General features: G+C 38.1%; 1 protein-coding gene across 1 annotated transcript in view; it reads left to right on the plus strand.

Annotated features, from left to right (window-relative positions):
* Positions 1 to 23,575, plus strand: part of gfra4b (GDNF family receptor alpha 4b) — a 133,357-nt gene extending 109,782 nt beyond the window's left edge. Inside the window, exons 5-8 of the mRNA XM_022668625.2 lie at positions 4,800 to 4,909; positions 8,960 to 9,094; positions 18,019 to 18,182; positions 20,534 to 23,575. Of these exons, the coding sequence (XP_022524346.2) occupies positions 4,800 to 4,909; positions 8,960 to 9,094; positions 18,019 to 18,182; positions 20,534 to 20,674 (550 nt within the window). The 3' untranslated portion in view covers positions 20,675 to 23,575. The remainder of the gene's footprint in view (positions 1 to 4,799; positions 4,910 to 8,959; positions 9,095 to 18,018; positions 18,183 to 20,533) is intronic.
* Positions 23,576 to 24,582: the final 1,007 nt, after the last annotated feature.

Raw genomic sequence — 24,582 nt, forward strand, 5'->3', positions numbered from 1 at the left:
ACACTTAAATGGCCACTATAGAAAACTTGTGTCTTAAGAAGAAGTACAAATAATTGCAGGTAACCACAGAATATTGTTGTGATTAATCTGATAATAATAATATATTTATTTTTCTGCTAGACACAAATCATTCTCTAGAATTGATGTTCTTCTGATGTCCTCCTCCTTGCTACAATTGTCACATTCAGCTTCATATATATATATATATATATATGAATGTTATCTTTAATATATATATTATATATGAATATATATAAATGTTATCTTAGCAATAATAGGATGATTATTCCGACAATGAGAGAGGAGAGTACATCAGAGCAAGGAGGAGCACATCAGAAGAACATCAATTCTAGAGAATGATTTAAGTCTAGCAAAAAAAATAAGTATATTCTCTGGGAGATATCGCGCCAGATATCAATCAGGGTAAAATCATAGAGATTAATTTGTTCAGAGCGGAGGTGGATTTCATTTGTAAATAAAAGTAATTTGCGTTGGAGTGATATAGCAGATTATTAGGAACGGCATATTCATACCAGCGCCAATGAGTAACGGAAAATCTAATTTTCTTTAAATAGGACAATAAAAAACTCAGAGTCAAACACAGCAGGGGCATAAACTGAAACAAAAGTGAGCTTTTACCACCAATAATCACTGTAATGTGAGGGATTCAACCAGATGTGTCAGCACCTGCATGACTGATTGATATATTTAATTCTTCTATATTTGTAATAATGTGTGTGCTGAAGAATGTGTGGGCTGGAGAATCTGTAAATGAAACTGATAATCATATGATTATATGTTATTTATTGATTATTGATATGTTTATCTCACTATTCATTAAGAGATTCACATGCATCCATCAGTGGTCAGACTGCACTGCTCATGAGCCGGGCTAGTGACTGTGATCCCTGGGATAATTAATAGCAGTGCGTAAGGCTGAACCATTACAGTGGTCTTACTGATAATTACAATAGGAACGCTGAGGGAGTCTCAGTGTTATGGATAATTGGTGCTGGACAGAAACGAGGTTGCTTGAATGGGAACACTTTTATTGCAGTGCTTTTTAAAGAGAAATATTAAGAGAAAAAATGAGAAATATCGGAGGACCAATAAAAAAACAACATTTATGACTTAATTTATACAGTTGTGGCCGAAATATTACATTAATGTCATATTAAATTTTCAATTAATTTATTATATATATATATATATATATATATATATATATATATATATATATATATATGATTTCAGAAAAAAAAATATATATATATATATATTTTTTTTTTTTTTCTGAAATCATAACAGGGTCAAAATTATACATATAGACTAATAACTATTACCTAAAAATAGTGAGAGAGTTTAACTACAGGAAAATAGTGAGAGCGTAATACTAAGGGATATAAGTAAGAGAGTGTAACTATGGGAAAAGAGTGAGAGTGTGACTAAGGGAAATTAGTGGATAAGAGTGAGAGAGTGTAACTAAGGGAAAAAGAGTGAGAGACTGTAACTAAGGGAAATTGGTGGATAAGAGTGAGAGAGTGTAACTAAGGAAAAAAGTGTGAGAGAGTGTAACTAATTGAAAAAGAGTGAGCGAGTGTTACTGAGGAAAAAAGGGTGAGAGAGTGTAACTAAGGGAAATTAGTGGATAAGAGTGAGAGAGTGTAACTAAGGGAAAAAGAGTGAGAGAGTGTAACTAAGGGAAATGTGTGAGAGAGTGTAACTAAGAGAAAAAGAGTGAGGGAGTGTAACTAAGGGACAAAGAGTGAGAGAGTGTAACTAAGGGAAATTAGTTGATAAGAGTGAGAGAGTGTAACTAAGGGAAATTAGTTGATAAGAGTGAGAGAGTGTAACTAAGGGAAATTGGTGGATAAGAGTGAGAGAGTGTAACTAAGGAAAAAAGTGTGAGAGAGTGTAACTAATTGAAAAAGAGTGAGCGAGTGTAACTGAGGAAAAAAGGGTGAGAGAGTGTAACTAAGGGAAATTAGTGGATAAGAGTGAGAGAGTGTAACTAAGGGAAATGTGTGAGAGAGTGTAACTAAGAGAAAAAGAGTGAGAGAGTGTAACTAAGGGAAATTAGTGGATAAGAGTGAGAGAGTGTAACTAAGGGAAATGTGTGAGAGAGTGTAACTAAGAGAAAAAGAGTGAGAGAGTGTAACTAAGGGAAATGTGTGAGAGAGTGTAACTAAGAGAAAAAGAGTGAGGGAGTGTAACTAAGGGACAAAGAGTGAGAGAGTGTAACTAAGGGAAATGTGTGAGAGAGTGTAACTAATTGAAAAAGAGTGAGCGAGTGTAACTGAGGAAAAAAGGGTGAGAGAGTGTAACTAAGGGAAATTAGTGGATAAGAGTGAGAGAGTGTAACTAAGGGAAATGTGTGAGAGAGTGTAACTAAGAGAAAAAGAGTGAGGGAGTGTAACTAAGGGAAAAAGAGTGAGAGAGTGTAACTAAGGGAAATTAGTGGATAAGAGTGAGAGAGTGTAACTAAGGGAAAAAGAGTGAGAGAGTGTAACTAAGGGAAATGTGTGAGAGAGTGTAACTAAGAGAAAAAGAGTGAGAGAGTGTAACTAAGGGAAATGTGTGAGAGAGTGTAACTAAGAGAAAAAGAGTGAGGGAGTGTAACTAAGGGACAAAGAGTGAGAGAGTGTAACTAAGGGAAATGTGTGAGAGAGTGTAACTAATTGAAAAAGAGTGAGCGAGTGTAACTGAGGAAAAAAGGGTGAGAGAGTGTAACTAAGGGAAATTAGTGGATAAGAGTGAGAGAGTGTAACTAAGGGAAATGTGTGAGAGAGTGTAACTAAGAGAAAAAGAGTGAGGGAGTGTAACTAAGGGAAAAAGAGTGAGAGAGTGTAACTAAGGGAAATGTGTGAGAGAGTGTAACTAAGAGAAAAAGAGTGAGAGAGTGTAACTAAGGGAAAAAGAGTGAGAGAGTGTAACTAAGGGAAATGTGTGAGAGAGTGTAACTAAGAGAAAAAGAGTGAGAGAGTGTAACTAAGGGAAAAAGAGTGAGAGAGTGTAACTAAGGGAAATGTGTGAGAGAGTGTAACTAAGAGAAAAAGAGTGAGAGAGTGTAACTAAGGGAAAAAGAGTGAGAGAGTGTAACTAAGGGAAATGTGTGAGAGAGTGTAACTAAGGGAAAAAGAGTGAGAGAGTGTAACTAAGGGAAATGTGTGAGAGAGTGTAACTAAGAGAAAAAGAGTGAGAGAGTGTAACTAAGGGAAATTAGTGGATAAGAGTGAGAGAGTGTAACTAAGGAAAAAAGAGTGAGGGAGTGTAACTAAGGGAAAAAGAGTGAGAGAGTGTAACTAAGGGAAATTAGTGGATAAGAGTGAGAGATTGTTACTAAGGAAAACGAGTGAGGGAGTGTAACTAAGGGAAAAAGAGTGAGAGAATGTAACTAAGTGGAAAGAATGGATAAAGTGGGAGGAGAGTGAGAGTGAGTATAAGTTAGGGAAAAGAGTGAGAGGAGAGTGAGAGAGTAAATATGAAATGAGTTTATTAAGAGCAGAGTAATCCTGCATGGTTGTGTTAGTTGACGGAGGTGCTGCAGTGTTGTGAAGCTGTGTTTCTGATCTCGCTGCAGGTGATCTGCAGCGCTGTGCTGTTTGAGTACTCTGTGCTCATGAAGGGCTGGATAATCAGCTGATGAGCTGCTGGATCAGGTGTGTCGCCACAAGGAATACTTGAGACTGTGCAGCGCGGTGGGTCACCAAGTGCAGGATTAAAGGAGTGGAGGGGGCAGAGGGGGGTGGGGGTGTAGATGTCTATCAGCAAAGTTTATCACATCCAGTAGTTCAATGGATTTCACAGAGACTGAAACTGTGGGAAATGTGAAAGTTATTAAGGGCTGTTAAACCTGATTACATGATTAAAACTATTGATTATAATGGTCTTTTTGATGAAGCTTAAATTTGAATGATGGAAATGCAGTAATGATCCTTTTAAATTCTTCCACTGCTTCCTCCTAGAGCTAAAAAAAACAGCATGATGGACTGGACACGCCTATTTACATGCCTTTTTCACCAAAATATCTAAAACCTCAAATCAGAAAAAGGTTGAACAGTAAAGAAAATGTTTTTTTTAAATAAAAACAAATGTGTTTCTTATACTTACTTTGACTTTTAGTACAATTGGACAGTAGATAACTCACTACTGCTGAACACAAAACAATATTATAATATAAGTGTTGTGAGGAGGAATGGCAACATTGCAAAGTGCTAAATTCTTTACTGCACCAACTTTTTTTTTAATGTGCTGAAGGCCTGAAATAAAGTAATGGATGTATATTAACGAATACAATACAATTTTTCCAGACAAAACATGTAAATACATGTAAAAAAAATGTTTTTGTTTTTTACCCCAACTTTTGTGGTAATTTTTGGGGATTTGGGGTTGTATATATTAATAAATCATCTTTCAGGGTTCATGCAGGGTTTGCTGTTGTTGTTGCTGCTGCTGTTGAACTTGATTAATCATCAGGATAATCGCTTGGTTACTCCATTACTACAAAAATCAATACTGACAGTGTGTTGGTCATGACTGAGTTTACAGATGTAATGGATTAAACGCTTTTCACAGAACTGTAAGTATGTGTGTGTGTGTTTTGGGGGGGTGTAGAGGATACTGTGTTCTCGATGAATCACAGACAGCGTCTGGACGCATCAGCGTTTCTCCGGTGTCAGTGGTGATCACTGTTCTGTGGTTGTGTTGTGTATTATGGGCTGTTGTGACTGCCTCTGTCATTAGCGCTCAGTGTGTTATTGATCAGGACTCAGGACTGTGTGCTGTGCTTTATCCTGCAGGTCCCGCCTGGCCCAATTTCAGCATGACTGCCAGCCTGAGGCCCAGTCCGCCAGCGGCTGCAAGCAGGGCAACTACGCAGCCTGTCTAGTGGCCTACACCGGACTGATAGGTACGTACAGAGAGAGAGAGAGAGAGAGAGAGAGAGAGAGAGAGAGAGAGAGAGAGAGAGAGAGAGAGAGAGAGAGAGAGAGAGAGCGAGAGAGAGAGAGAGAGAGAGAGAGAGAAAGAAAGAAAGAAAGAAAGAAAGAAAGAAAGACAGAAAGAAAGAAAAAAAAGCTGAGAGGAAGGCAGATGTAAAGGAAATTAAAAGTAGAGATTGGCAGAGAGAAAGAGGGAGAGGAACAATAATATGTAGAAAGAGACAAGGAGAGACTAAGATTAAAAAACAGTACAACAGTACAAAATAAAGCAAAGGAAAGGAAAGATAAAGCAGTTGATTTAATACGTAAAGAGCAGGAAAAATTAGTAGATGTGGAGAGAAAAAACGAGAAAAAGAAACAGAAAGAAGAGAGAAAGAGGAATCAGAAATGAGACATCAGATAGAAACGTAACAGAAAATAGAAAAAGAGAGGGACAAGGGGAATCCAAGAGTGGTGTAAAGCAGACCACTCAGATTGAGCAGATTGAGAGATTTCACAAAACATTGCAAAGAGAAAAGATAGAGAGAAAGAAAAAAAGTAGAAAGAAAAAGTTTAGAGGGAGGGAGATGTAAAACAAAGAAAAAGGAGAGAAGTTGGTAGAGAGAAAGAGGGAGAGTGAGATGTATAAGAAGAAAGAAACAAGCAGAGAAGGAAAAGAAAGTACAAGAGAAATTAAAGGAAGATTTAACATGAGTGAAAAAGGAAACAGATGTGGAGAGAAAAACAGAGAGAAACATAACAGAACAATAAAAAGAGAGAAAGAGAGAGGGATAAGAGGAGTCAAAAAGTGTTGAAAAGCAGACAAGATAGCCAAGAGAGAGAGAGAGAGAGAGAGAGAGAAGGAGAGAGAAGGTGAATGAGAGAGTAATAGAGAGAGATGGAGTGAGAGAAGAGGCAGAGCAGAGTGTGTGATGTCAAAGTGAAGAACAGTCTTTTGAAACAGACAAAAAAACACTGAGCTGAGAGAAAAGGAAAAAAGACAGAAGGACAATCAGCAGCTACAGCAAGAATGAGGGAGGTGTGTTTTGTGTGTGTGTGTGTGTGTGTGTGTGTGTGTGTGTGAAAAAGATATATAGAGAGAGAGTTGGAGATGAGGCAGAGATGGAGAGAATCTTTTTCAGGCTGCTGTGAAAAGGGTCTCCTCAGTGCAGTGTGTTTGTGTGTGTGAAATACCTTTGATGGCGATTGGGTTGAAATGTGCTCCGTTTTATAACCGTCTCTGAAAACAGAACCACTTCTCTGTAGCCACTAAAACAGACATCAGGACAGAGCTATGCATTTCACACACACACACACACAGTTTTATTAGTCTACCCCTAAACTTTCAAGACACAGCACTTCAATGTGTCACCACTCCATCAGGAGAGAGATGCAACACTGCACTGCACATGAAAAAGGTGTTAATTGCTTGTGTGTGTGTGTTGTCTATGTGTGTGTGCGTGTGTATGTGTGTGTGTGTGTGTGTGTGTGTGTGTGCATGCATGTGTGTCATGTCAAGTATGCTGACAGAAGAACATGCTTTATCACATGAGTGTGTGTGTGTGTGTGTATGTTTGTGTGTCTAATTGACGGTCTGCTATGTTAATTTCACACTGGGTGCGCACACAGTGTTTGGGAACAGTTTAACATTTCAGCAGTGTCATACAAAAACCTTGTATCTCGTAATTGGTAACTTTACAGGAGAAAGTAAACATCTTCCTAACTTTCAGTCAAAGTCAGTAATAAAAGATTTATTATGATTTAATAAGCTTTAATAAGCCATTATGGAGCATCAAGTTCTAACACAACTTAAAGAACAACTGCCAGGTTCACATGATGATGTATTTATTAAAAACATAATAAATAGGCATAATATATACAGCTCTGGAAAAAATCAGTTTCTCTATTTTTGCTATTTATATGTATATGTTTAAGTATATTGTTGTTTTATTCTATAAACTACAGACAACATTTCTCCCAAATTCCAAATAAAAATTTGGAGCATTTATTTCCAGAAATGGCTGAAATAACAAAAAAGGGGCAGAGCTTTCAGACCTCAAATAATGCAAAGAAAACAAGTTTATATTCATAAAGTTTTAAGAGTTCAGAAATTGATATTTGGTGGAATAACCCTGGTTTTTAATCACATTTTTCATGCATCCTGGCATGTTCTCCTCCACCAGCCTTACACACTGCTTTTGGATAACTTTACGCCTTTACTCCTGGTGCAAAAATCCAAGCAGTTCAGTTTGGTTTGATGGCTTCCATCTTCCTCTTGATTATATTCCAGAGGTTTCAATTTGGTAAAATCAAAGAAACTCATCATTTTTAAGTGGTCTCTTGTTTTTTCCAGAGCTGTATATATTCTATATCATAAGGCTTTAATTTAAGTATAAAAAACACAGACTATATGCCGCACACTCTACTTGCAGAACTGCATGTAACCTTAAATGCACCTGCAAGAAGATCCAGGATATAGTGATGAGTTTATATTATCACACATCTTACAAAGTCTGCAGAAGACACTGTTAAAGCAGTGGTCCTCACCTGCAGTCCCGAGGGTCCGCCACGCTGCATAATTTATCTTCCCCCTGTTCAAACACTCCTGAGTCACCACATAAAGAGCTGGTAATTAGCTGATGAATTGGAGTCTGTTACTAAGCTGTGAAGAGCAAGACACCCCTGTCTTAACAGACAGACAGGTACATACTAAATATTTGGACAGTGCAATTAAGATGTGATTAAACTGTAGACTTTCAGATTTCACCTTAAATATTTTTTTAAGGATTTCTTTACATGACCCGACCTTTTTTTTATAGGATCTTATCTTGTATTGTTACCCTTTAGGGGTTGAATTGTGTATGCCCACACCTGTATAAGTTGTGAGGTGTTATCTTGTCTCATCCACCTGACTCCCACTATTGGACCTCCCAAGCTGTCCAATTAGGTAACACTTTACAATCAAGTTACTACTGCTATCCCATGACTTTTGGCATGTCCGTCTATTTATCAGTGTTGATGACATTTTGCCTTTTGCATCCAACTAATACAATATTTTTTGTGTGCAACCCAGACCTCAGCGAAGGTCATTAGTCTTGCTCTTAGTTAAATACTGTACTTAATGAATTAATATATAATATATTGTAAGCATATTAAGTGTTAAAATGATGTAAGCAAGTCAACTGCATTGACATAAAAGAACATTAAAGGAGAAATCTGGTGTAAAATGGACTTGGGATGTTTTAAAGTTCTCAGTGCCTCGTTTTAAATGTCAGAGACCTCAGAATTCCTCAGAATTCTACGATTAAGTAGAAAAAAGTGTGGAGCTCCTTTGAGGTTTTTAATGGTGTAAAAATAGCGAACTAGGGCCAGCAGGTGCCAGCATTGCAACTATGATCAGGAGATCGCTAGTTCGAATCCTGTTCATGTAGCTTGCCATCAGCTACCAGAGCCCTGAGAGAGCAGAATTGGCCTTGCTGTCTCTGGGTGGGTAGATGGCACTCTCTTCCCTCATCACTCCAAAGGGTGATGTTGATCAGCACAAGGCTGCGTCTGTGAGCTGATGTATCGAAATCAAGTCGCTGCGCTTTCCTCCGAGTGCACTGTGAAGCTATTTAGCATTTCTGCATCAGCAGAAGCTTGAAAAGAGGTGGAGTCTGACTTTACAAGTATCGAAGGAGGCATGTGCCTGGTGTTGGGGCATCACTAGTGATAGGGGGAGTTCTAATAAGTGAGTGGGTGATTGGACTTGTAAATTTGGGAGAAAAAAAAAATATATATGGAAAAAATAGGAAGTAAAATAGTGATTTTTTTTTGCATGGGCAACACTATGCCCTTATTGCTAGCATTGTAAACCTGTTGTGAAAGAGCTAAAAGAGTAGGATTTTAGAATGCTGAAGGAGAGTGGAGGTGGGCTGTTTAATGAAAATATGTACTCTTTATCATGTTTCACTACATCCAAAATCCATTTTAACAGTAATGTGTCCGAGTTAATACCCAGTATGCATATTTTAATCTAAACATGTGCTTTATTTCTGCAGGTAGCCCCATCACGCCAAACTACGTAGATAACTCCACATCCAACGTTTCTCCGTGGTGCTCGTGCTCAACGAGTGGCAATCAGAGAGAGCAGTGCGCAGAGTTTCTGGATTATTTCACCGACAACATCTGTCTCAGTGAGTTTTACGTGATCTCTTCAGATAATCAGTGAAGCCTAAAAGCATTTACGTTACTATTATCAGTGATGACATGCCTGCGGAATGAAATCACCTTATATTTCTGTTAACCCTCTGGTGTCTGAGGCCTGTCAGCCTATTTGAGGTCGTTTTGACATGCCTTGACATTTTTAAATACAGGCTTTTTAATATCAGGGAAATACTAACCCTTTTTTTTAGAAAACACATAGACAAAGACCAGGACTTCTAAAACATGACATTCCTTCTTCTACACAAATGTAATGTGTTTGATGTATTGGTTATACTTTAGAATAAGAGTACATTAGTTAACAGTAACTTACAGGAGAATGTCTCACCTAGTTTTTAATTGACATTTGGGAAGACATTATTAATCATAATCATAATTTTTACACACAGTTTTTACACACTTTAAAACTCAAGCATTACATGTATTTCAGTTTATTAATGTTTTAACTAGTGTCAACTAATAATTAGTTTAGTCTTCTTCAACTTAAATCCACTTTTTCTTGTTCTTTGTGTAATACTATAGGTCTGTTAGAGTTGTATATGCATGCTGCATATAAAACTGTTTCTCAGCCTTCACTGTCTGCAGTAGCTAGTAAAAGAAAATCTTTAGAAATACGAGTCGATCAGAAAGACGTGTGTCTACATCAACCAGTGACTTCATGGCCTCGCCCACCTCAACTCAGAGCTGAACCTGGGCTACAACAGAGACGTCTCGTTATTTAAGGAGGAGCAGTTAGTTAATGTTAACTATCTTGTGAAAGTAAATATAGGTTTAAATTGGATCTCCGGTTGATTTCGTGTTTTACTGAGACCTTAAATATACACTAGGGAAGCACGGTTTGACAAGGTAGCACAACTAGACAGAGCACCGGTGAAAGCGGGTGCCGTTCGTGTCAGATTTAATGATGTAGCGTGGACTCTAGGGCTTTGATGTGGAGAAACTGCCCAAGCACAGAATCTCCAAGTCTGATTTAGACTTAGTCTTTCTTCAGTGATCTAAAGCTTATTAGAAGGGCTAAATAGAAACACCTGAGCACTTTTTTTCACAAAAAACGGCTCACACGGCATTCATTCATACTAGAGACACAAACTAGACTGTTTAAAATGAATGAAAAAATGATGAAATGAGAAACTGAAGTAACTACTGTTAATTGATGTACCCTTTCTGCGCCATGTTATAATCATCTGCAGCTGGTGTGATACACCTTATTCTCATTCTTTGAGCATTCACATTAGTAATAATTACCTCAGAAAGAAGCTAGATTTCCATTAATTACATTTTACAAATGATTTTTAAAAGAATTTATTTGGTTTTGTATGTGTTAAGTTATTTATACAGTATATTACCTCCATCTCTCAATATGTTTGCAATGAAGATCACATTTTAATATGTTTAAAATGGTTAAAAGTAGACAAAATTTTTCATATGGTGCACAGATTTTTATTTTTTGCTTATTTCATAAACAAACTGTATTGTTAGACTATTGTGAAAAAAATATATATATACTCACATTTACTAACCTTTACATTATCAGTGATGCTAAATCTGCACTACACTTAACTTTAATTTGACTCTCTTCGTTATTATAAATCCAAAATTCTGTCCAGATTTTTGTGGAATAAAGCAAAGACCTTCAGCGTGGTTTAGCTGTGAGGCAGCTCCAGCCGTGCTACATTTGTGTTTCTCCTCAGCCACTCAGAAATGCAGTGGAGTGAAAAATCTGCCTGTTCCAATAACGGCCAAATTGCTTTGATAATTATGTCAGGACAGCCTTGGCAAAATACTGCTTGCATTAAAATCTCAAGTGTGGACACTGTAACATCATATTTGTTTAATGAACAGCTTGGTTGGGGGGAGGATTTTTTTTTTTCTCTCATTTTTGAATTCACTCCGCAAAGCCTGTGATGATGGTGGTCTTTGTTTAACGTTAAGTGCTTCTACAAATGTTGAGCAAAAGCGAGCCCCAAGCAGCTGTAAAGAAAGGTTACTTACAGGAGTTTATATGCACATTTCTGATGTAAATATAACTGCTGGATTCTACAGAAGCTTAAACAATAATGCTGTTAAAGTTAATAATAATTTATGCTGCTCGCACACCAAATAACTTTCAGACAAAGATAAGAAAATACATTATTCCTTTGGGAAGCCTGTTCAAAGTATGACTGTGAGGACAGTTGATTTGGCCCAACCCAAAGGAATTATGTATTTTTTAAATCTTCGTCGGAGGGGAAAAAAAAACAGAAGTCAGTATTGTATGGCTGGTTTCTAATATTGTCCTTCTGACCACCCTTTGAAGAAAAGAGGACAACAACATTTGGATGCAAATAAGAGAAGCACAAGCTCTTCTTACGTACAAATGCTGCTTAAATCATTATTTCAGAGTTAATATACTTATTATTTGATCATTGAAACAAAGGGAGAGAATCAGAAGGTTGTTTCTCAGAATTTACGTATGTCCTCACAGATGTGCTTCTGGAAGAATGGTCAGAAATTCCCATAAACACACTCCTAAACCTTGTAGAAAGCCTTCTCAGAAGAGTTATAACTTGAAACATCAGCTAAAGAGTTGAAATATTATAGTAAACCCTTAAATATTCCAGAATGGAGTGCCATTCAAGGTTATATGTGTGCAAAGGCAGGCGAATGTATACTTTTGGTGATATGGTGTTGTCTGCAATTTTCAAAATTATCCCCTCTTCATTCAACCAACAGCAAATGCAAGGACCTGACATTTCTCAGATTACTATTTCTCACACTCAGAAGTTGCAATTATCACATTAGATGAGGAATGTGTGGAGTAATTCAGTATTAATTATATCTCATTCGTACTCGCTGCAGCTCATTGAAACAAGTTGTGAAATTCTGATGAAGGTGTACACAGCCTTCACATTTTAGCAATGTTTTTGACACTGGGGAAAAAAAAAGTTGAAAAGTAGAGACTCAAAGCTGTTCATACAGACAGTAAATCACATAAATGACTTTTGCTTAGTTATAGTTTGCTTAAAGGACCATTCTGTAGGAAATACAGCAGTCCAATAAAAAAAAAAAAAACACAGAGTTGTCTGACCCGCCCACCTCTCCCTGGACACAAAGCTCACTTTGGTTGCAGAGTTGAGGAGGTTAAATCTTCACACAATCCAGTGCAAACGAGTTCAGTAACATCTACCACGGAAAGCAACATTGAATCATACCCTGTAAGTTAATCAGCTAATGAATACGTTAGGGGTGTTTTTATTGTTTGCACATTATAAACTGGCTCATGTGAACTTTATTCATAGTTAGCTAACCTAGCTTTATGCACCGCTAGCTGCGTTGGCCTAAGCCAAGCCTGTTTTACCAGAAAATAAAAAAACACTGCTTCAAAAATACACACCCTAGGGTTGGAGTTACTACTTTACAGGACCTAGTAATATATTGCTTAGTTTAGCTAAGTTTAGCAGATAACATATACATCTATATTTGAGTATCCTACTGTTTTATCTTGTTGCAGTCTGATCTAGATCTCAGGTATGACATACCCTCACAGCTGTCATGCGAGGTCAGTAAAGACTGGGCGGGTGCCGCTGGTAGGAGAGGCAGAGAATCTTTCAAACTCACTAACAATATTTGCTTATGTTTTATTGCTTCTTTGGTTATTGAGCTTTTTTCAGACATGCCAGACCTTTATGCTGTGTAGCAGCTAAGGTTTCAGCTGAACCGGCCCGCTTACTAGCTGGGGTACACAACCTCAGGGGTGGAGTTAGTGTTGTGAAGTGTAGTACCGACTGCTTTAGCTCAGTGTGTTTTTCTTAATATCTGATTACACATTCTGATCATTTTATCATTTACTACTAAAAATACAATCTCTAAAAATTCTAGTAACGTGAATGTTCTGAAGGAAATGCAGAATGTTACAATTGTTAAACAGATAAATATTAAAGTGTTAGAAAACCTGCAGTCAAAACTGACATGCAGTTTGGAGGCTGTCAGAACACAGAAACTCTATGGTTTGGGCATGTGCAGAAAATAATGGGATGAAAAAATGATAAACAGGTGTGTGTGGGTCAGTATGGCTGAAGATTTGACCTTGGGCACATTTACTGAAGGTGAATATGCAGTTTGGTGGCTGTCAGAGAAAAGGGATTTTATGGGAGCAGAAATTAATGGAAGTAAATTGCAATAATGAGGGATAAAAATAAAATGAGAAAAAAACGAATGTGGCTCAAACAGCATTGAATTTCTTGGGGTCCTTGTTGGCAGTCTTGAGTTAGTATAGTATATCAGAAATGGTATGTATTGGTCTATAGCAGAAGTACAATAGATGGGCGTGCAATTTCGGGTTTTACCATACTTTATTTAAAAGCCACAAATCTGATTAAAAATATGTATACAAGTCTGAATTGCACAATCAGACCAAACAATCTGGAGTTAAAACAGTGTTAAAACCTCGAACAATGTACTAGAAAATGAGTTATGAGTTATGTAGCAAAACTAAGAATAAAATGTAAAAAATTAAAGAATAAAAATATGGACAATATAGTTGCATCACAATGAACAATAAGAATCATTTTTTAGCTTCTAAGAGTTAAAACATCCCCATCTGTTCTATTGTCCTGAGTTTTGTTTGAGCAGTGAAGGAAAAAAATTCTCTGTGGTTTCATGCATGGAAATATTCCTTGCCATTAATCTCTGTAGCAGAGTCAATGTATGCATTTATCAATGTAGCATGATGAGTTATATGTATTCTACAGGGAGGCTTCTTTCTTTTTCTCTTTTTTTTCTCTCTCTCTGTCTTTCTCCTGGCCTCTCTCTTTGTGTCTACCGCTCTCTCGGATCTGTCATTCTCTCTGTTTTTCCCCTCTTTTTACTCTGGCGCTGTACAATAGCATGTCAGGTCCAGAGACAAGACAGCTGTCAGTGATGTATTGTGGGCAGTGTGTGAGGAAAGCTCTGTGATGTCGAGCAGATACTGTATGTCTTTCCTCTACTTTTCCTTGTTTCCTTCATCTCATGTCTTAGTGAGGATGTTCTTAAAAACAATACTGAAAATGAAGAAACTGACCTTATCTGGTAGTAGTAAAAAGTAGCGTAACAAAAACAGCAAACCAACAGTTACATATTGTCCATTTTATCAGCTATACTGATCATAAAGGAGCACTTTTTGTAGTCCTGTATCTGTTTCTCTGCATACTTTATTATTCTTCTTCTTTCACCCTGTTCTACAATGGTCAGGAGCCACAGGAGAGACCACCAAAAAACAGCTAGTGCAAGTACTGCTGTCCTACTGTCATGGTGGTGGTGTATGAGGAGTTAGTGTTTGTTGTGCATCTGGTACAAGTGGATCAGATACAGCTGTGCTGCTGGAGTTCTTAAACGCTGTGTGTCCTATCTGTCTGTTAAATTGTATAAAATAACAGGGAGTAATTTTTCCACTTTAAAATAAGGCTCCATTTTAATGGGTTTATAAATAATAATGTTTATTAAGAGTTTATTAATGGTTATAAAGTTGTAAAAAACATTAATAAACACATAAATAGAAAGAACAACAGTGACATTGACTTTTTAACATTTAATACAAACATTTTTTATTATAGTTAAATGAATAAAGTTATTAAAAGAAATGTTAATGCTGACTGATGGAAAAGACAGTGAGTAAGATAAGCATCTAGTAAGATCTGAGGTTTAACAGTATAGATGAATGTGGAATCATTATTTGGTGTTGTATCTGCTTATTAATGGTTCATAACCTAATTAATAACCAATAATAAACTCCTTTATAAACCATTTTAAACCCTATATAAAGGAGCCTTATTTTAAAGCACTAAATATATTTTTATATGAAAATAATAATTGTATTTTTTCTTTATTTAAACTTATAGAGAAAACATTGTGTATTAAAGGCAATGTTTTATTGATAATGGGTCTTAATCTTACACTACATTAGAGCATATATATGTATACAGTGGAAAAGGTAATGTGTTGAGTTTTGCTTGACTCAGTGCTGCATACATCATTTCCACATGAATAAAATATATTACGTCAACGAAATCATCCTCAAAAGTAAGTTTAAAAGACAAGTTGTGTTGATGTAATATATTTTCTTCATATGCAAATGATGTGCGCACTCAAATCAAGCGCTGCTTTCTTCCTGTGTGCTGAAAATAATCTGCTAACTGCTTAGTCAGATAATGACCGTATTATTAGTGTTCATATAAATGCTCTCAGTGAACCACTTCTCTACAAAAAAATACCCTCCCTACCCTCCTCCTCCTCCTCACTGTCACTCTCACACTCACCCCCCCGCACCCCCCATCCCTGCCGTGCGTGTGGCGCGGCCTTTTCCTACATTACCAACAATGATTCATCCTGATTATTGTCTCTGTGTTTTAGCCGAGCCCTGTCCAAACATAGCTCAGCCACACAGAGTAGCTCCTCTGCACTTGTGTAAAGTGAGGGCCGTGTGCGGAGGAGTGTGAGGATGGCGGCACTGTTTGGCCGAGCCACTTGTGAGAGAGAGTTAATGAGAGGAAGTGGAGAGAGGCAGGTGCAGCTGAAAGACCTGAGAGGAATACTGAGCGCTCGTCTTTTCCCTATTCAAGCCACAGCGAGAGCCCGCCGCGGCCTACCCCTCCCACCAGCCTGCCCGCCAGCCGAGCCCACCGAGCCCACCGAACCCGGATTCAAATAACACTGCAGCAGCCAGCTGGAATTTATTACAGGAATCCCTAAAATTTCCTTTACTGCTGTCACTCCACCATTTACAGCTCCTAACTTCTAACCACTTTTATTCAGCCTAACACTGTTTTAGTTGGCTAAATATATTTTTTATATATTTTCATGATCTGGCAGGACATCTTTATTAACCCTTTGAACCTGAGGCTGTTTTGGTGTGTTTTTTTCTCCATTTTGTCAGTTCCTCTTTAAGGTCTTATAACACAGTAATTATATCAGGCAGTCACATGCCCTGAACTCTTTTACTCCAGAAGCCATACGGCTGCTCAAAAATATAATCATTTAAAATGTAAAAGGAAGCAGAATTGCTATATTTTCCTGGAACTGATCATGTTCTGGTGAGAAATTTACCAAGTGCCATTTCTTTTACTTATTTTTGAATATATAGACTTTAAATATATTCACACCTAAAATATCTTTTCAAAAATGGTTAGATTTGAGTGTTTATGTGTTAAAAGCATAAAAATATAGATGATAGTTCATTACATGGCTTATTAATTATTACTTTGACAAAATACATGGAGAGCATCAGGAGGATTTATTTTTCTTGATAATCACACCTCTAGGATACATGTAGATTATTAAAAACCACCTGACACTCAGAGCAGCCTATGCCTTTCAGTATTTTGATCAGGACACACAAAGAAAACTATATACAAAAATGTGAACTTCTTAAGCTAAATAAATAAAAATGTTTAGTGCAAAATAACTACTTAGTAAAAATGTGCAAGTAAAATAAATACTATATAAAGTAGTGCGCACACCATACCTAGCTTTAGTTTGAGTAAAGCAGGAAGTTTCACACTTTTTCTGTGGACACTTTTGAGTCTTTATTTACTGATATTATTTGGTTTGAAACATCATATAAATATGTTTAAAGCACTAAAGGTAAATAATATTGGTTGAGAAAGGAGATCTCACTTTTTTAGGTGTTTTTTTCTTAATGGGTTTCTTGTAGATTTAGCTTTACCACACTGGGATGCCCCTATAGAAAGAGTAAGTTTTGCCCTTTCTAAACATATATGGATTATGTTTGTGTGTGACGGGATTCTTGATTAATTAAGCTGAGAACACAAGGTGCGATTTTGGATGGAAAATGCATCTGTAGGGTTCTAAGGCTTAAGCAAAGGGGCGATTCAAAGGGAAAGAACAGGAAAGATGTAAATCATACACAGCTGTGGAAAAAAATGAGACCCGTTAAAAATGATGAGTTTCTTTGATTGTACCAAATTGAAAACATCTGGAATATAATCAAGAGGAAGCTGGATGATCACAAGCCATCAAACCAAACTGAACTACTTGAATTTTTGCACCAGGAGTGGCATAAACTTATCCAAAAGCAGTGTATAAGACTGGTGGAGGAGAACATGCCAAGATGCATGAAAAGTGTGATTAAAAACCAACCAAGGTTATTCCACCCAATATTGATTTCTGAACTCTTAAAACTTTATGAATATGAACTTGTTTTCTTTGCATTATTTAAGGTCTGAAAGCTCTGCATCTTTTTTATTATTTCAGCCATTTCTCCAATATTTATATTTGGAATTTAAGAGAAATGTTATCTGTTGTTTATAGAATAAAACAACAATGTTCATTTTACTCAAACAAATAAATATAAATAGCAAAATCAGAGAAACTGATTCAGAAACTGAAGTGCTCTTCTTAATTTTGTTCCAGAGCCGCATTTAATAACAACATTGTGTATTTTAGGTAAAATTTTCTTTTGGGTTTGAGAATTCGTTTTTACAGTGTATTGTGCACCATCATTATGCATCATTTGATCGTTTTAAGTTATAAAATATTTTGTTAGGTGCTTCATTGTAGTAAATATTGATATTGCTCAAATTTGCATGATATTATTCTGCTAATTTCTGAATATAAAAAAAACAAAATATTGGCAAAGTTCATAAAGTTGCATTTTGGATAATATATTCTCATTTTAATAACTAGGCATAACTGGACTTAAGTACAGTACAATGTGCATTTATTGATTGATTGATGGATTAATTAATTGATTTGTAAATTCATTATATCATTAGTTCATTAATTCATTTATTAAATTCATCTAATAAAAGCAGCAGAAGCTGAGCATGATGGGAGCTCTCCAACACTACAGAACACTACTTCTGTTCCTGCACGACGAATATCTTCAGTCTTAGAAATGTTGTCTTTTCTTATTGAACAGGGAACGCTCTCCTGACATTTGGGAACGGAATGGACCTCACGCCCACCCCCAGCCAATCAGAGCGCTTAAGCCCTGTGACGGACAGAGAAGCACGCCACACCACTGCCGGCCTCGTAACCATGGATACGGATCAGAACATAGCGAGCCCAGCCATGCCCACACAGGTGAGGGTTACAGATGGAGGGGGTAATGGAGAAATGGGAGCATTTGCAGTTGCTCTCAATATAGCATATAGCCCTACAGCAGCAGCAGCACACATACTGTACTTTTATTGGCATGGATCAGGTGGGCATATCAAAAAGTATTGATGTTCCTTGAGGTTTTAGACTAGAGTCACAGTTATCAGCTCTTTGATGCTTCCGGCAAAAAAAGCACCTTATATACGTCCAACAGCTGTGAAAATAACCTGATTATTAGAAAAAGTGCATTGATTTCTATTTTAATTATGTTTATATATAATTTCCCTATACATACTTGTTTATGTCATGAGCACATTTTTTGCTAATCTACAATCATAATCAAAAAACAGGATTGCAATGCTATTCGGAAAGATAATAAATGTTACAAGAAACAATCAGAATCCATCAGAATAGACCGTGAACCACCCAAAAAAAAAAAAGTTTACCAGCCAATGAAACAGTAGCTTAGCCCCACCCATTGCACGCATTGGAAATAACAGCAACTAAGACTGTAGGGCTTCTATCCCCTAATTTAGCTAGGCCAACTATCCCACCCATTTAGCTGCTATTCAGCTGTATGTATATCATCCATCACAAGTGATGCCACAACACAAGGAGAGTAAAGACTAGCACATGTCTCCTCCGACACATGTGAAGTCAGCCACCGCCTTAATTCAAACTTTTTTGAGTAGCCAACATAGTCGGAGGAAAGCACAGCGCCTCAGTTCTGATACATCAGCTCACAGATGCCTTGTGCTGATCAACATCACCCTTTGGAGTGATGAGGGGAGAGAGCACCATCTACCCACCCAGAAATAGCCAACTGTGCTTTCCCAGGGCTCCGACAGCTGATGGCAAGCTGTATGACCGGGATTTGAACCAGCACTTAAGACTGCTAGACCACTTGGCACCCCCCTGACTGTTGTACTTTCTTTATTGTGCAGGTGATATGGACCAATTGGAATTTAATTTTTATAATCTCCAGAAGACCTGCATGTGTCTTCTAATTTTCTAAGTTTATGTAAGATAGAATTTTGCATCTTAGTAATTGGAAAAATAATCTGAAAAAGCTTTCATTAGAATAAATGTTGCCTTAGTATATCCTCAAAGTACATCTTCAACATGCATTTATCCAAAACTAAATGTTATTTAACTAAAAAAAAAAATTGTGTAATGTAAACCATTTAATTACACAGTGGACTTCACTTTTGAGAATAATACATAACTTTCAGAATCAAACTTTCTTTATCTTTAGTGACTTTTCCCCTGAACTCTTCTTCTATGTGAAGGTTTCCTAACAACCATTGCCATAACAACTCCACTAAGATAATTTTCTTGAAAAAAGCACAAATAGTAACACAAGTAACACAAATAACTTCCAGATTATGTAAACACAAACTATGTCCTTTGTTTAATATTCATTCTGTTCATTCTAGTTGACTACTGAGCTGTCACTTGAAAATGATTTTACATTTTCACATCAAAGAAGCAAGACTTGGTTCTTATAGGGCTCTGAGTGGCTCAGCAGACTAAAATGCTAAAACTTTGACCTGGGGATCGTAAGTTTGTATCATGCTGCTGCTGTGGCATCAGCAGCTGGAGTCTGAGAAAGCAGGGATTGACCTTGCATTCTCTGGGTGGGTGAATGGCGCTCTTTTCTCACATCACTTTTAGTGTAATGCTGGCTGGAACAAGCTTCTGTTGGCTGATGAGCTGGGGATCTGGCACTTTCCTCTGAGTGTGTTGGGTGCCTGGTGATGCTACATTGATGACAGTATAAAAAGAGGCGGTGGTTTACTTTACATGTATTGAGGAGGCCTCCTGTTGTTTGCAGCATTGAAGATAATAGGGGGAGTTCTGGTCGGTGGTTGGTGTGGTGCAGTGGATAACACCACCATCTGCCAGTGAGACTGGCTACTATGTGTGAGACTGGGGTTCAATTCTGAATGCTTTGCTACACCAATAAGAGTCCTTGGGCAAGACTCCTTACACTACATAGGCCCAACTCTAATAGGAGTAATAGGAATAACCTTGTAAGTCGCTCTGGATAAGAGAGTCAGCTAAATGCAGTAAATGGTCGATGGTTAGGTTAATGGGATCAGCTAAATTGAGAAGAAATTTGAGTTTAAATTGGGTAAAAATAATAAATCCTTTTAAAATACTTTTCATTGGGTATAGTAAAACCCAGTGGCATGCAGTGAATATAATGGGTATCCCTTCTGCAACCACAATGATTTAAAGGAAATACAAACTCTCAAACTTTGTTGAGTTGAAACCAGTGAAAAATTAAACAAGGTTTTCTTATTCATTTGTTTGTTTGCTTGTTTGTTTTTTAGGACACAGAGAATGAAAGACTTTGGGGCGACTCCACCATCCCCTTCCACACAGACCGTAACTCTGCCCACGTGAGCGCTCACGTGTGCCTGCTGGTGCCCACCTGTCTGCTCCTGCTCCTTCTGCTTGGCTCTGAGCAGTAGAAGTTCCAAAGGATGTTTGTGATGTCTCGTAGGAAGAGTCTGGGACAATGGACCAACTGCGCCAATATTTTTTTATTCAAGAGTGTGGGAAAAAAAAAAAAACAACCCTTCAGCGACCGAAAGCTCTCCAACATCAACTTCATCATGTTGTTTGTGCGTTTCTGTGGAACTACGGAAGCCTGCTAGCACCCGCCAGGGTCGGACTTTGCCGGGCGGTGACGTTTATTCATGGTTTAATCTAGCTTAAAAGCTAGTGGGGAATCATAGCTGTATATATGTACATATCATAACGCAGAGTCGATATCAGAGTTTATTGTACGTGAAGCAGCTTCAGCAGCAGCAAGTCCGAGGACCAAAAGGTGATGTCCGTCGTGTGCCGAGATCCAAATTACTGGTCAAAGCTCTGAAATCAGCTCCTGATGAAATGTGAGGGAGGGGGGGGGGGGGGAGAATCGAAAGCCTTGTTTTTCTTTTATAGCTCCTCATGCATCACTTGAAGCGTTCGGAGGCGCCTCGGGAGGAAATGGGGATTTAATATTGTTCTGTTCGAGTTGAGTGAGGAGAAAGACGAAGGCTGTTTCTGATCAATACTGCGACGGCAAAGCCTCTGGGTGGAGGTAAACAATACGCCTTTCACCGCTCCCACCGATATTCTGGACGAACACCAGTTTCTAGATCATTCCCAGGTATGCTGTGCGCTCTGTGGTTTCTGGAAGACATCCATCTCCCGTTTTCATGCTTCGCCTGACTGAGCATCAGAAATAACGAACACGTCCTTCTCGCCATCGCTCCCGTCCTGTCCAAGAACAACAGATCGTTCTGAGAGAAGAAGCTTCTCTACAGAAACATTGTACCTCACACACTCACTCTGCAGTGATCTTTACATAGGTTGATTACAGAGGAAGTCTATGTTTCTCATACTAAATTACATAGTTTAGAGTTTTCCTTTTTCCAGCCCAAGTGAGGATTATCTGACCAGATAAAATGAGAGTTTTGGACCCAAGGGAATGCTGTATGGTGTACAATACTGTGGCACTACAGGATTATAATGAGGAGAACTATTTTCATATGAAAAATAAGGGGCATAATGGTTCTTATGTAAAGAAGAAAAAGAAGAAAAAGAAAAAGATGGCCACTAATGGTCTTCTAAACTCTTAGAAATAAAGCTAAAGCTAAAGGAGCAGTGCCATAGCTGAGCTTATTGAACTTGTATTGGTTCCTTAAAGCAGTAGTTCTCAAGCCAAACCAATCAACGGAAGACACCAGATGACCCACATTATTTGGTATTATCATCATCATCTACAGTGTCCGACAAAATAGGCACTTTACAGGTTTATTTGTGTTCGGCAAAGTACACACATTGTTAATCCACCTACAAATGTTGAACATGATTCTTCAGGTGTCTTTTGTAGTTCTATAACAGATTACAGATTGTAGTCATATATCTGCATACTGTTTCTCTGCATACGTTAATATCCTTCTTTCTTGGTCAGGACCCCACAGGATAACCCACCACAGAGAGAGCTGGCATTATTTGGGTGGTGGGTCATCGGGTCATTCTCAGCCATGCACTCTTCTGGCATGGTGGTGGTGTATAAGGTGTTAGTATGTGTTGTGCTGGTGCAAGCAGATCTGACACAGCAGTGCTGCTGGAGTTTTTAAACACTGTGTTGACTCACTGTCCTCCAATCTATTAGACACTCATACCTAGCTGTTCATTTGTTGCTGCACAGGTTGTGTTGGTCATCCTCTAGTCTAGATTCTCTTATTGGTGGACTATTCCCAATCCAGAAGTGTTTAAAATGTTTAAAAACTCCAGCAGCACTTCTGTATCTGATCCTCTCTTACCAGCAGTGCTGAGAATGACCCAATCTACCCAAATAATACCTACTCTATGGTTGTCCTGCAGATAAATAGAATTACTACAGTCTAATTACAGAACTACAGAAATATGCTACTATATGATCAGTAGAGCTAAAAAACAATGGATAATGGGTTTAGAAACAAACAGCTATTGTGCTTGTTATGCTTGATTGGTGTATATCTGTTAACTAAAGGTACTAAAAAAAAAATCCTCTAGAGGGTACCACCCCCCCAGTCACAAGAGGCATAACACCCCAGTTGACAGTTTTGGACCATTTCCTTCTGAGAATGTAAGTGTCTTTAGCTTGGTTGGAGCAAGAATCTTGTAGAATCTTTTTTTATTGGAGGCTCCCTGAGGCCTAATTAGTGAACCACTGCTCTAAAAAAAAAAATCTAAATCTAAATCTTTGAATGGATGGAATTTTACATATTCTGCATATATGTACAAATGTTCTATTCACATTCATGCCTTGTTTTTTTTTTCATTTTGATATTTTTCTGAACCACAAATCCAACCCAAGAAGGCAGGATTGAAATTGTTTTTTTTTAAAACAGAGTGAAGACAGTAAAACAAGCAGTGTTGAATTACCTCTCCATGCATTGAACTGAATGGAGCTCTTGCAGTGTTAAATTAGTTCAATTATCTCTGGCAGTGTTGTGAAGAGCAGATGAATTGTCACTGGTGGCTGCATAGTCCACGATGTTCTTATAATTACAGTACGATTGGAGGAGCTCAGCTTTGATTTGTATTATCTCATGTGGATTTCTCTCTCAGCATAATGTCTTTATGTGTAGAGTCTCCTCAGCGCTCTCCTCTTGGACTCTCCTCGTGTCAACGGAGGTGTTCGCACTGCCTCAGACAGCTGGACGCGGCTGTTTCCGCAGCCGGACGTTCATGGGCACGAGGGATGTTCACACGGACGTGCGGGAGTCGAGACCTTTTCCGCCGGTCGCGCTCCCTGCGGTGCCCTCGGCAACCGGCTGTGAATCTCATTCCAGAACAGTATGAAGTTCATCTCAGTCGCTGCCAATAAAAGATGCTGGTTCATTTAAAGCCTGTTGAGTTTCTTTCATCAGCGGAAAAAAAACAGCGCGGAGGAAAATACGTCAGGTGAAGCTCCGGCGAGCGTGGGTCTCAGTCAGGAACAACATGTTTAATGCCAGTCGTTGACAGGGTGGGAGGCTGTTCTTGGAAAGAAAAGAGCTGACGCAGATTAAGCGAGAGAACATGTTCGGGACTTGATAAATCATGTAAGATTACGGCAGGGGAGTAGCTCTTTGAATCTCAGCGGGAGATAACTTTTCAGCGGCTGTAATGATGAGGTCAGGCCTTGCTAATCCAAAGCACATTTGCAGGTGTTCATTCTAAAATGGCACAGCAGTCAGAAGAGTTTATATGGTGACATTTATAAGTAATGCTTTTTTTATCCCTTATAAAGAAACAGTTATTTTTGGAGCTGCTTTGTTGTTATAGTTGCTAGTTGCATGCTTTTTATATTTTGTTGTCTAGCAAAACGAATAATGTATAAAACAATTTATGCAGCGATGCCAAAAGGTGCTGCGTTCAGTTGCACGTTAAGAAAGTTCTCAGTGGTCCTCACACTTACAGTACGTGCTACGTAGCTTTAGGACATGCTAACTCAGTTGTTTACAAAGTCTGGGGTGACTTAAATTAACCTCACCCAACTTCACGCCTCACGCTCGTCGCCGGAGCAGTCTCTGTTCTTCACCTCAAACAACTCAGCATTTGATTTCTGTTAACTGGCTCTTCAGAAAGAGTAGCGGCTGTGATTTGTTCAGAAGTGGATGCCCAAAGAGAGGCGCTTTGAAAAACATTCACCTGCTGCCTCACTTCTCTATTACCCAATTACTCAGAATTTTAACATCCACACAATCCGTGCCCATTAAACCAACCACGGCTTTGTTCCCAGCTCTTTCTCCCCAGCTATGATGCAGCGCCGCAGTCCCAATCCTTTACGTCAATAGTGTTGATTAGCTTTCGGACACAAATTTGGATTGTTAAAAGAAACGTTCAGCAGCCAGTA

This window comes from Astyanax mexicanus, chromosome 2 (assembly GCF_023375975.1).
Source record: "Astyanax mexicanus isolate ESR-SI-001 chromosome 2, AstMex3_surface, whole genome shotgun sequence".
NCBI classification, from domain to species: domain Eukaryota; kingdom Metazoa; phylum Chordata; class Actinopteri; order Characiformes; family Acestrorhamphidae; genus Astyanax; species Astyanax mexicanus.